Source organism: Sciurus vulgaris (genome assembly GCF_902686455.1).
Source record: "Sciurus vulgaris genome assembly, chromosome: 9".
NCBI lineage: Eukaryota > Metazoa > Chordata > Mammalia > Rodentia > Sciuridae > Sciurus > Sciurus vulgaris.
In genome coordinates, this window is record NC_136469.1 from 96,552,692 (window position 1) to 96,565,880 (window position 13,189).

Below are 13,189 nucleotides of genomic sequence, written 5' to 3' on the forward strand. Positions count from 1 at the left end.
GTTATTATTTTGTTAAGTAGTTCCCTGAGCTTAATAATTAACAAGGATGTACTGTTCCTATCCAGAGGTACTTGAACTAGTCTCCTTTGCCAGATCTTTACCTTCCTGTACTTCTCTTACAGTCAGGAGTGGTCATGTGATTCAGGCTTGTGATGCCAGTAAGGGTGTTTGTTCCAGGGAGTATTTTCTACATCAGCATACAGCAGTGAGGAAAGCACACGCGAACCTGTTTTAGTTACTTCCTGTCTTTGAACATAGCTGCTGAATGATATGTTACTTGGAGCTAAGAGAGTCATCTTTGGACCACAGGATGACACAATGAATGGCAAAGCCAACATGCTGAAGATGATCAAGGGCTATAAGGGTTCAGGTTCTTGCTGACAATATTGAGCTATGGAGTCAAGTCTAGAATGATCTCCCTTTGGATTTTATGTTCCATAAATCATGATTGTCCTTATGATTTAGGCTACTATCTTGGTCAGTATTTATAATCTCAGAAGTAACCATTCCAATAGGTACATACTTTTTAGTGACTAGTGAGAGAAACTTGTTGAGCTAGAAAAATCACTGCAATTTTTTACCATATTTGTATACGTCCTTTTACTATTTTGTTTTTCAAATCATCTCAATTTTCTTGTTTTAATGTTTTAAAATGAAATATATAACTACCCTAAGTAAAAATACAGGATAATTTAATTTGCCAATTCAGAAAGTAATAAAAATACATAAAATGAAATTATTGAAAATAAGTAAAACATAGTACATCTAAGTGAAAAAAATAAAATTAATGCACTGAGGACTCCAAGTTATATCTTCAGCTTTTATCACTTATACTGCCTATTCAACATTTGCACAAAGATATCTAGTAAGTTACCTGATTAAAAAAAAGTCTGTTTCATCATTAAATGCATTCCATCTACCATTTTCCACATCTCAGCAATAACCTAATGAGTTTCCCAGGCTAAGACCATTCAAGTCCATTTCTTTCTCTTAGGGTTTATATAAGATTAACAAACAGAATTTGTATGTTCTATCTTCATAATTTTAGTACTTATAGGGGCTAAGGTTATAGCTCAGTGGCAGATCACATGCTCAGCATGTGAGAGGACCTGGGTTTAATTCCCAAGACCCCACCCTCCCTGCAAAATTAGCACTTCTCACTTGTTGAATAAATGAATAAACAATTAAATATAAAATTCAAATCCATATTCCTGTATTAAAAATTAAGTAAAATATATGAATAATAAGAAACACAAATATTATTTTTAAAAATTTCTTTTAGTTGTAGATGGACACAATATATTTATTTTATTTACATTATTTTATTTTTGATGTGGTGCTGATGAGCAAATCCAGTGCCTCACACTTGCTAGGCAATCACTGTAACACTGAGTTACAACTTCAGCCCCCACAAATATTATTTAATTACAATTATTCTCAGGCATCTTCCATTCTTCTGAAAACTTATGCTTAGCTATTTTCAGTCTTATGAATTGGTTATTCAGATTATCAACCTTTCTTAGTCTGACTGTACATTCCTGGTGGAATATAAGAGAAATCTGAGTCCAAGCCCTATAAAAAGAACAGAGGCTTGCTCATTTTTATATTTGCATTATTAAGAAGACATTCCCCCCTTTGGCGTTCTCTCAGGCTTTCTCATCCTTAGATAGCAATTACTCTCCTATATCTGATATAAAACTAATTATTTTTGAGAAAACTTAAATAATAATTTGGTATCAAGTTATAGTACACAACAGTTACAGTGTGCCTATGGCACTAATCCTTCAAACTGGTTTTCTCAAATGTCAGTCCCTTGTTTATGAAGTATGCTGAATAGAAGAATACATAAAATACTGATTCCTAGAAAGATAACTCAGAAATTTTAATGCATCTTAACAAAAAAACCTTAAAAAGAGACCAGGTTTTTAAATAAATACTTCAGGAAACTGAAAACAAAACAAAAACACCTAAAAATACACACTGCAATGAGACTGGCAATAACACCTGCTGAATACACAGTCCTGTGAATCAGTGGTTGAAATTCTTCCTTTTCCCCCTAAAGGAGACATGGTTAAATGCTGGTAAAGGCTGAAATTAAGGTATTCAGCAAAGAACTTGCTGAATAAGTTCAGCAAGTAAGGTCTCAACTTGTTTGAAGCAATTTGGTGATGTCAAAACAATCCAAAAAACTCCAGTGTTGTTTGGATTATATCACTCTTAAAATATGCCTGATCATTTATGATAATATGTGAAACCACCCATCAAGAAAATGAAGGAAACCCGGAAAAATAAGATAACGAACACAATATCCACTTTCAGTATCCTCTTAAAGACTATTTTCTCTTATAATAATGAATAAAATAAGTCTACTATTGGTTCGATTATAAGTTCTAAGCAAAGCACTAAAGTGTTCATAGTGTATATAGACATTGAAAAAAACATTTCATTTAAAAATTGGGTAAATACATTTCCAGTGGATAGTGTTCACCTTCTAATCTTTTTATAAAAGGTAACAGTTTTTAAACAGCATTTCTAAATTTTTTAAAATATGTATTTATTTTTAGTTGGCAATGGACCTTTATTTTATTTATTTATATGTGGTGCTAAAAATTGAACCCAGTGCCTCGCAGGTGCAAGGCAAGCACTCTGCCACTGAGCTACAACCCCAGCCCCTCTAAATATTTGAAATAATCAGAAGTCTTTGAAATTTTCATTTTAATTTTGTAGTTATGAGGATGAAACACAACCTATGAATAAAATCAATTATATAGAGAAATTAACAATTTTTTAAAAGTTTGCATGGACTATTTTGAGCTCCCTTTTTAAAGGCCAAAATCAATATTTCAATAAATTTTATCAGTAGCTAATAGTTTTAAAAGAATGTCCTAAAAATATTTTTCTCATAATTCATCTATAAAACTATGAAGATGAACATTTTTATCAACTCCAACTCCAAACTAGATTAACTATTGTAAAAAAGTTCAAACTTTTTAAAGATATTATTCTCAGTATAATATAAAGATAATTTTGAATATAAGCTATATATATATATATTTACATAAAGGCTATCTATATCTTGATATATTAATATGGAAAAATATAAGCATTAAAATACTCTAATAGTGTTGTTTTTTAAGATTATGTTAATTTGCTTTTCTGCCCTCATTTGTTTTAGATCCAAATCACCTTAACTCCATAAAGTATTAATGTAATACTCATCAAGCTGAATTATTTCTGACTTATTTTTTCTACCAACATTTAGAAACACAGTTCTCAAAGCAATGGTTACCTTTTTAATAAACAGAGTAAGTTATGGATATTGTTAAGGCTTAACATTTCTCTATTTGTCCCTGAAGCTATTCAGAAGCCTTCTTAGATTTCTTTACACGTGGCAGGTGTCCAAGCTCACAAAGGATACTTTTTTTTCTCCCCTTCAGTACTAAATACAGAACTTGGTATTTATTAATCAAATGAGCATTTTATCCCTGGAGCCAATTCTTTCATAATAGGATACGTTTGTCTTAAAAAAGAAAGCATCATATCATGCATAATTTTTAATGACACCATATGGTAAACAAAGCCAGACATATTCTAATGGAATTTTGATGGGAGTCTGAGTGAAGTTTCACTATGAAAAATACAAAGAACTAAAGGGAGCAGAGTATATTCAAACAGAATGGTTAAAAATAAGCAAACCATCCTTTATGAGCACCGAATTATATGCTTTACACATATGACATTTAATATCACAAAACTCTACAAAGTGGATATACTTATTCCCAATACAGAGTAGAAACTGACACTGAGGGTCCGATACAATTTGCCAAGGTCATATAACCATCACAGGATAGAAGAGAAATTCACACGTAGGTGGGTCAGATGCTCAAGAACCTATCTCAAAATAAAATAAAAGAGCTGGGGATATAGCTCAGTAATAGCACACATGCCTGGCATGCACAAGGATGTAGGTTTAAACCCCAGTGCTGCAAGAAAAAAACATTTTGAATATTTTCAAAAATAGATGTGGGTAATTACAGAAAATACTTTAAGGCAAATATCAAGTATTCTAGAAGCTTCTTACAAATTCAAGTTTTACATGTCATTATACTGTAAGTTAATTCCATCTGGTAACAATTCATTAATAGTTTTGTTCATATTTACATATATTATTTTTAATTAGGTTAGATTTTAGCTATAATCACTGAAAGCTTCAATTTCAATCTGTGAGAAACTCAACTAGAAAATTCAAATGAATTACTTCTTTCCTCTAAGTATAATTACCTATTCTGATGAAGAGAGACAAATGACAAGTAAGCAATCAGCAAACAGACATGTGTTATTCAATTTTAATTACTTTTTTAGAAAAACCTGAGATTTGGTATACTTTATTTCCTCTGTAATTGTGTTACTCATACTTCACTCTATTGTTTTATTTTATTTGAGAGTATATCATTAATACAGCAATGAGTTAGCCAAATAAATGTTCTCTGTTAAAATGAAAGGGGTTTATTATGATGACCCTGAAGTTAGTTTGGAATGAAAAAATAATTATGTTATTTTTGAAAATAGTAAAATAATATTTAAATTACTTCGGTTCAATAGGAATCAGTCATGCATAGTATCAGAGAAGAAAAAGTGAATAGAGAAAAAGCAGATACCAGACTTGGGTAAAAGAGCACAACCAGAACAGCCCAGGGTCCATGGCACAAAATGAAAGAAGAAAGAGGCACCAGATCAGGAAAGCTCAACAGCTGTGTTGGGACTTTTAACTTTAAGGTAATGGGACCCTGAGACCCTTTGAGAAGATTTATCCAGAAGAGTTGCATGACTGGATTTAAATCTCTAGCTGGAGACAGAGGAGCAAGAATCAATGACTAGAGAAATTAGATCACTGCCATGATGATGCCAAAGAAGACAGTGGCTTAAAGCAAATGCTGGCAAGGAAAACAGGGAGAAACAAGTATATTTTACACAAGGGAATTGTGTGTGGTGTGTGTGTGTGTGTGTGTGTGAGAGAGAGAGAGAGAGAGAGAGAGAGAGAGAAACTGTATAACAAGAGCAATAAAGATTTGATGAAGAAATTGTTTTAGAAACAATTAATAGGTCCCAAAGACCTTGTTCAGTATATTGTGAAAAAAATTCATCATGTAAAGTCTTTTGGTCCATGTTGTCCACCACTTTACAAAATACATTTAAAAAACTAAAAAATAAAAACCAAAAATACTAATGAAAACAAATTCTATGCCCTTTCACATTTACTAAAGGAAAAAAAAAAAAAGAATTCCAGATAAAATAAACTTTAATCTTTAAAACACTGACATAGCACCCATACCATATCCTAATGCATTTTATATAGGTACTTTTTCTTGTTAAAAGGTATAGATTTTATGTTTTGATTAATGTTTAAAATCACTTTTATTCTTAAATACTTATTTCCTTCTCAGTTTTGTCCCTTTGATTTCTTTCCAATCAATTCTTAAATAGTTAATAAAAAAGTATTTTAAGAAAATCAATTATCCTTCAGAGCTTGCAAAATATTAAGGACTATTTTCTTTTTTGATATTTATTTTTTAGTTGTAGATGGACACAATACCTTTATTTTATTTATTTATTTTTATGTGGTGCTAAGGATCAAATCTAGTGCCACACACATGCCACCAGGCAAGCACTCTACCACTGAGTCACAATCCCAGCCCCTTAAGGAATATTTTCTTGACATAGCTTTCAAATCTCTCTTCAGTAAGTCCCCTTGACCTGCAGAAAGTAGGTAGAAATCCCTTAAATCACAGCTCTACACTGTTCTATACCATATCAGTACCACACCTATTTTTATTTATTTCATCCATTCTCAGTGGACAAAGGTTTTTCTAGTTTGGTGAAAGTGTCCTTCCTGGAATACAGCTGGAGTAGAACTGCTCTTTCATGGTTCTAGGTGCATACCTTACATTTATTCAGGTTATAACAACGGTGATTATCTTACTCCCTTGCTCATATTCTTAACCTCCCACACTGGTTCTTTCTCATCAGTATATCCTTATTCATGTTTCTTCCCTCTAAAATCATTCTCTATACTCCAAAAACTATCCAATTTCTCTCCCTTTCAAATTTTTTAGAAGCATCATCAGAATCTCTTTATATTCCTCTGTTTATTTCTTAATCAGTTATCTTTCATTATTGTACTATTTTGAAGATGAAAGGAAGACTCAGTGAAGTTAAACATGTTCCAGAGGGTATAACAAAGCAAGTAGTTTAGACAGAATTCAAATTAAGATATTCTCATTTAAGGTTTTATTTTGCTGTGTAATATAAAACTTGATGCCATAAATGCCATTAAATACAATTATTGAATTTTGTGCATTTGACTGCTCTTTTAAACAATAATATCAACCCACATTACCCAAAGAAATACACATAAATAATAAGCATGTTAATCCTTTAAAATATGTGCCTGTACAGAGCACAAGTTCTAAAGTTCAGGGTAAGCTAAGGTCTTTACCTTTCCCAGATTGGACAAAAAATTAAGATATTGCCCAAAAAGAATATTTGAAGAAAAGGGCAAAGAATGAGCCATTATTCTAATTTTTAGCCTGACAGAAGATGTTACATAAATATCAAAGTTTATTAACTTCTTTCTGAAGGTACCTTAAAAAATAACAAATGATAATTACTTGTTTTAGAAATCTAATTCATACCAATTTGAGAAAAGTATGACATGATAAAATACATTTTATGTGGCTATTTATTATTCAAATTCCATTTCATAAGGAACAGTGTATGGAACTAACACTATATCTTAGAAAGTTTTAATTGCACATAGCTCAATAATATAATGATGATTGTGTCAACAAACCCAAATTAGAAATTATAAAGGCTACTATTTCGAGTAGATTAAATCCTAGATTGCTCCATGATTTTTTATTTTTCTACTTCTATGGCTATCCTTTTCAATTAACTTAGACAAATGACTCCTCCTTCATCAAAATTAACTACTTAATGTCAATAAAATTTGTCACTAAAGCCTTTAGTGTGCTATGCTCTTCTGTAAACATTCATTGAAGAGCCATTATACCGGCCAGGAACTACATGCAGAAAGATGGAAAATGGATGTCATAACTGCTATCTGAAGTTGGTCAAGGAGAACATTAATAGCACATGAAAGTCACAGTTGCTCTCCCAAAACTTCTCAATGGACATCCATTTAATGAAATTGTTTATCCAAATTAAACATAATATAGATAAATTATATGAAATGCAATTTGAATTTATTATAAATGACTAATTCACATCTCAACATTACTGTCTTTCTCTTATTGGGAATTCTAAGCAAAGAAGATAAAGTTTTTGGCTATACCAATGAATTTGACTATTTTTCCTAGAAAATGTAAATCAGCTACTTTTTGTGTAAATCAAATTGTCACTAGTGCTAAAAAGTAGTGTAAAATTTTTATATCTCTACAGAGTTAGGACTTTCTGAGCAGAGAAAAATAGAATTTGGTGTAAAGGACAAACTTTGAAAGTGAAAAGATGATTGAATAGAAAGAAATTTTTGGAGAGAGTTAACTTCAAGAAGGTTGCATTAATATTTCAAAGAGGGTAAAGCTCTGAGCCATAACTATATTTCAAAGAAAAGTTTGGGCATCCCTATCTGATAATTCAAAATCTGAATGCTCCAAGATTCAAACATGATGCACCAAAAAAATTTCAGATTTTGGAGTACTTCAGATTTTCGACATTTAGATGAGGGACTTTCAACTAGTGAAGTCTATGAAAATATTTCCAAATTTGAGAAACTTCAAAATCTGAAATATTTCTGTTCCCAAACATTGCAGATTATGGATATCAACCTCACTGGTTTATGTTTGGGAGGTTTTTCGCCCTCTCTCAGGAGAAGGGGGGGCAACTAAATTATCCCTCCTGTTTAAAACAGTAGATTCATAATTTCAGGGGTTTTCTCCTGTGGTGTAAAATCCTCCCTTTTGGTACCTGTAGAACCACCATCTGGCCCTGGGCATGTTGCTCTGATGGGGGACATGAAACACGGGGTAAACAATGTAGTATTACTCTACAAAACCACAGTCTGCCCTGTTCCAGAAGTTTTGTGCTTGTTTTCAGGACAAAGTGAATATAGGTATTAAAAATTTATCCTACTTTAAATTAAGGTTTAGAGGAAAAAGTATTTTTGAAGAGAGAACTTCATTATATTTATTTTCAGGTATATCAAGTCACCTCAGTAGTCAACAAAGATAGAAGAGATAGTACATTGATCTTGATGCCATTTTGCCATACTATTTCAACACAATAAAAAGCAGTACAGTATAATAGTACAAATGTAACATCATTTGTAGAAAACAAAAATTAAAATCACTTACTTGATGTTATCAAGACAGCCTGATTCAGGTTTCAGTATGGCAGTATGATGAAACATTTTATATAAAGCAATCCCAAGGAAGATTACATTAAGCTGGAATGCAAAAGGTAATGTTATGCAGCATAACCACAGTAGGAAAAAAAAGCAAGTCTATTCTCTGTAACAAATGAATTGTTCTAGGAAATTAGCTCTCAGTACATTTTTAAAGGAATTGGATGACTAGATGACTGCCTAGTATTTTAGCAAAGGCAAGAAGCAGTTTAGAGAATCGGGATACCACTGAGTTACATGGCACTGCTATGCCAAATACACATAAATACAAAATCAGCAGTTTTTAGGAAGATGCCCTGGACAATTTGAAATAACTCAAAGCCCACTATATGTTTTAAAAAACCAACCAAACAAAAAGCAATAATTATTCTAGGTATGCTACTATTTCTGTACTTGGAGCAATTCTCCAAATTTATTATTTAGGGATACATTTTCAAATGTAATGTTATAGAAATACAAATACTAAAATCAGCATTGATCATATTTAAATAGATGATGCAAAAAGATTAGAAAATGCTGCTTAATTTCTGATGCTGTTACAACTATTAAATAGAGGGAATTCTTGAGATATTGTTATATCACTGAAACCAGAGAAAATATTTTAGAACAAAACAACCCAGTATAAATTACCTCTATCGCTTACATGCATACTGTACAGAAAAGCACATATTGAATTGCCCTTCACCATTTGATTAGTTTATATATTTTACAACTTAGAATTGGTGGGGACTAGGAAATTCCAATTAAAAATCCCACTGAAATTCTGTAACACAGCATCATAATATTTTAACTCAATCATCCGTAAATTCAAAAAAGTATCAAAAGTGAAAGTTTTTAAAAAATTCACACTTGGTGCAGTGGTGCATGCCTGTAATCCCAGAGGCTTGGGAGGCTGAGGCAGGAGGGATCGTGCGTTTAAAGCAGCCTCAGCAACATAGTGAGGCCCTAATCCAATCAGCAAGATCCTGTCTCTAAATAAAATATAAAAAAGGGCTGGGGATGTGGCTCAGTGGTTAAGTACCTCTGGGTTCAATCCCCGGTACCATAAATAAATAAATAAATAAATAAATAGATGAAAAAGTTTAAACTAACTCCATTTGGTAGGAAAACCTGATTTGTATTGACATAAAGGTTGTCCATAGTCATTATACTACTTGTTCTTACTTTTCCTGTTTTGTTTTTTCTTTTCTTTTCTTTCTTTCTTTCTTTTTTTTTTTTTTTTTTTTTTGCTAAATGTTGCTCTTTGATTACATAGTGCTGCCTACTCAGAACTGTGAGTAATGGTCGATGTGTTTAAATTTGGGCAACTGCCTAGTCCCCACTACAGATGTTATGTAATGTGCACTATATGTACCATATTACCTTTCCAAAGTCTGGAACATTCTGATTTTCAAAACACATCCGGACGAAGAGTTTTCAGATTAAAAAAAAAAAAAAAAAACAGCAGAGCTACATTTTGTTCAGAAAGGGCTAACATTTTACTTCCAAAACTGAATAACAACTTTTTATTTTTGTAAACAATGTTTCCAATAATTTTATCTAAAGTAATATAAATAATATTAGAAATCAAGATACCATGCCTCTAAAAATAAAAATGGAAGTATGATTCTGGGATGCATGTCTAATTTGGTTGTGCCATTTTTTAAGTAAAATCCTTTTGAATTTTGAAGATTTAAAGGTGTTTATAAAAACAAAACTGGAAGGAATAGTCTGATATTATCCTATTTTTTCAATTATTGCCCATTCTCAACTCAAATTATCATAAAGAAAAAGAATGAAAATAAACTGTTGTCAAAGTTATAGACATCACTCTTCAAATATCTATACAACCAAGGGGTTATGATGGATTGAACTCCTGAGTAGCAATACATGACATAAACTCTTGCAAATGCTTGTTTTCTTTTCTCACTGATTTTGATGAACTATTTTGTAATATGAAAGTAGACTATAATGACTGTCTAATTGCTTGAGTTATATGGGGTCAAATAAGTACATGCTTTCCCCAAATTAACCTATGTAAATTAAATATAGTTAGTATAGGGATGGCAAAAGTTTTATGCCTTGACCTGGGAAACACATAGTTAATTAGGAGTTCTCACCATAATTATCAAGGTCGCTGGTCCTATAAAACTCCAAATAAAGTAGGTGTCAAGTCGGAGCCAACATCTGCAATGAAACACAAGGGAGAGAGGCATTCAAGGACTGGGTATGGGACATACATCAAGAGAGAGCAAGTGACAGAGAAGAATGTGAACTGCAAAGCATTCCACTGGGAGACAGGAAATATTACATTGCTTGTTCATTTAAATGCTGAATTATGTGCCCAATTTCTGACAGCACTATTGATGGAGTACAATAATTACCCCTGGAGAAAGCAGAAAAAATGGCATTGGGCCTATTTGCTAAAGCCTTTTGTGCCTGTCTTACAAAACTTAAAAAAAAGAAAAAGAGATTAAAAAAAAAAAAAAAGGAAGAAAGATAGAAAAAAAAAAAGAAGGAAAAAAAAAGCCATACACATAGCCATTAAGACAAGTAGCTTTAAGCTATCCTTTTCTCTTCAATTATGGTGCTACATAACCTGTCTATCAGTTGTCAGGCCAAGTGACATTTTCCTGTCAAGAAGATCTGAGGAAATTCAGTACAAAGAAGAAATAAATTTAGTTTCAGAAGATTGAAGTTTAATTAGGTTGGGCAGTCAACCTTTGAGAGTTCCCTAGTCTTAAAAAGTGTATTGTTACTGCCCATACTTCTGGAGTTGCAAATGATCCTTAGCATCCCATGAAGTTGATTCATGGCCTAAAAGTAAATTATTAATCACTTAATTTCAGCCACATTTAATACTCCTCCAATTCTTAAAGCCTCTGGGAAATTACATTTTCATTCTTCAGGATGACAGGAAGACAAAGTGGAAGTGACTAGTTGTAAGAAAGATTAATGTAAAATTTGAACAAATTATATTTTATGTTAAAAATAATATCTTAAATTATTTGCCATTTTGCTATATTGAGGCATAATTAAAAAGAAAACATATCCAGTAGTAAATACTCAAGAGTGTTTTGTCATGTATTCTAAACCTTTACATCCTAAGGATTTAAACATTCCTGTGATTAAACCTAAGCAACAATGAAATACCAGAAAAGCTATTAAGAAAAGAATCTATAAATACCTACCTATAAATGAATTGCTAAAATAGTTCCTTTTCCTATGACCAAGTGTTATAAAATAGTTTTAACAAAGAAGTAGTCTACATGTCAACAGAATGAATTTTAAAAGTTGAGTGAAGAGGTTGTGGGTGTAGCTCAGTGGTAGAATACTTGCCTAGCATGCACTAGGCTCTGGGTTCAATCCCCAGCAACACCAAAAAGAAAAGAAAAAAAAAAAAAACTGAGTGAAAAAGTAAAGTGAAATATCTATATCATGTATGCATGTATTAAATACACACACACTATACACACACCTCTGTACACATAAACTATACATATGAATACTATCCACTAATACTTTATATTTTTGATAGATACATATATATGCAATATTTTAAAGGCAAGAAAAAAATCAGTCAATGTCATGTTAGTGGTCACAGCTCACATGAGAGTAGAGAGGATTAGAAGGTCAAGAGGCATTATCACATGTACGTGTCTACTCTACTGAAGTAAATATGACAAACCTCCAATAGTTTAATGTCTGAATGATGGGGTCAGTGGTCTTTATTCTGTTGTTTTTTTTTTTTTAACTTTTCTGAACTTTTAATTTTTTTAAGAAAATGTTAACAGTCAGGTTTTAAGCAAAAATGAGACAAAGAAAAACTGCATAAAAAATCAATTTCAAGACAACATCTTGCCTTCTTCTATTAAGTTACAATCATGTAAACTAATTTCAACAGAAGCACAATTGGCATTGCATTAAGAGACTACCAGTTCATAGGTTTTACATAAACAAGATAACTTGTTTTATTCTAAATAAAAATGATAATTGTGTCAGAAAATGCATTTAGTGATGCAATCAATAACTGAGTTATTAAACATTCATTAAAGTGAATAATTAATTACATTTTTATTGTGGTGCTGTCCAAAAAAGTTGATAATAGAAACTAGAAGTGTGGTGCTACTTGTCAGCTGAAACAAACTGGCTGAAATATGATTATTGTCTTCATTCCACCATATACTACTAAGGGTATATTACATTACACCACTCTAATAAAAGTATATGTTATGTGTTTGAGTGACCAGAGATTTTTTTCATTGATCTCTCTGGGTTCTCAAACAAACAAAAAAAAAAGTAGGTACATTTTCTCAAATTAGATCAAACACACACACATATCCACACAGTCAACAAAGTGATGTTGCTGAAATTACAGCAACATGATACAATACTAATAATATATTTAAGAATGAATGCTAATAGCATAGCCCTTGCTTGTAGGTCAAACAAGGTTTGGAGAGGCAATCTGAGACTTGAAACACATTTTTAGTAAAGTCTTTTTATAAAAAAACATGCTTCAAGATCTGAAAAATGTTATTTCACAGGTTAAGGACATTTGCAAATAACTTTAATTACATTATTAGTGATTACAGAATTCAAAAATTTTAATATCACCTAAAATTATGTTTAAATAAAATAATGCCATTAAATTATGGCCTTACAAATCTTTGTTTGAAAACAATCTCAGTTTAGCAAATGCTCTATTTGGAAATGTGTTTTCAGCATAATGATCTCCTCTAAATGTGAAAGTGAAATTTGAAATTATTTTATTCTTTAAGAAAATTCTTC

The 13,189-nt window shown here is 31.6% G+C and overlaps 1 protein-coding gene across 17 annotated transcripts in view; it reads right to left on the reverse strand.

The window, feature by feature from the left end:
• ADGRL3 (adhesion G protein-coupled receptor L3) overlaps positions 1-13,189 on the reverse strand; it is a 760,294-nt gene that overhangs the window by 82,225 nt on the left and 664,880 nt on the right. For all 17 annotated transcript variants that reach the window (XM_079153720.1, XM_079153723.1, XM_079153729.1 and 14 more), the window contains 2 exons: positions 10,519-10,585; positions 8,370-8,461 (listed from right to left, as the gene is read on the reverse strand). In XM_079153720.1, the coding sequence (XP_079009846.1) occupies positions 8,370-8,461; positions 10,519-10,585 (159 nt within the window). The remainder of the gene's footprint in view (positions 1-8,369; positions 8,462-10,518; positions 10,586-13,189) is intronic.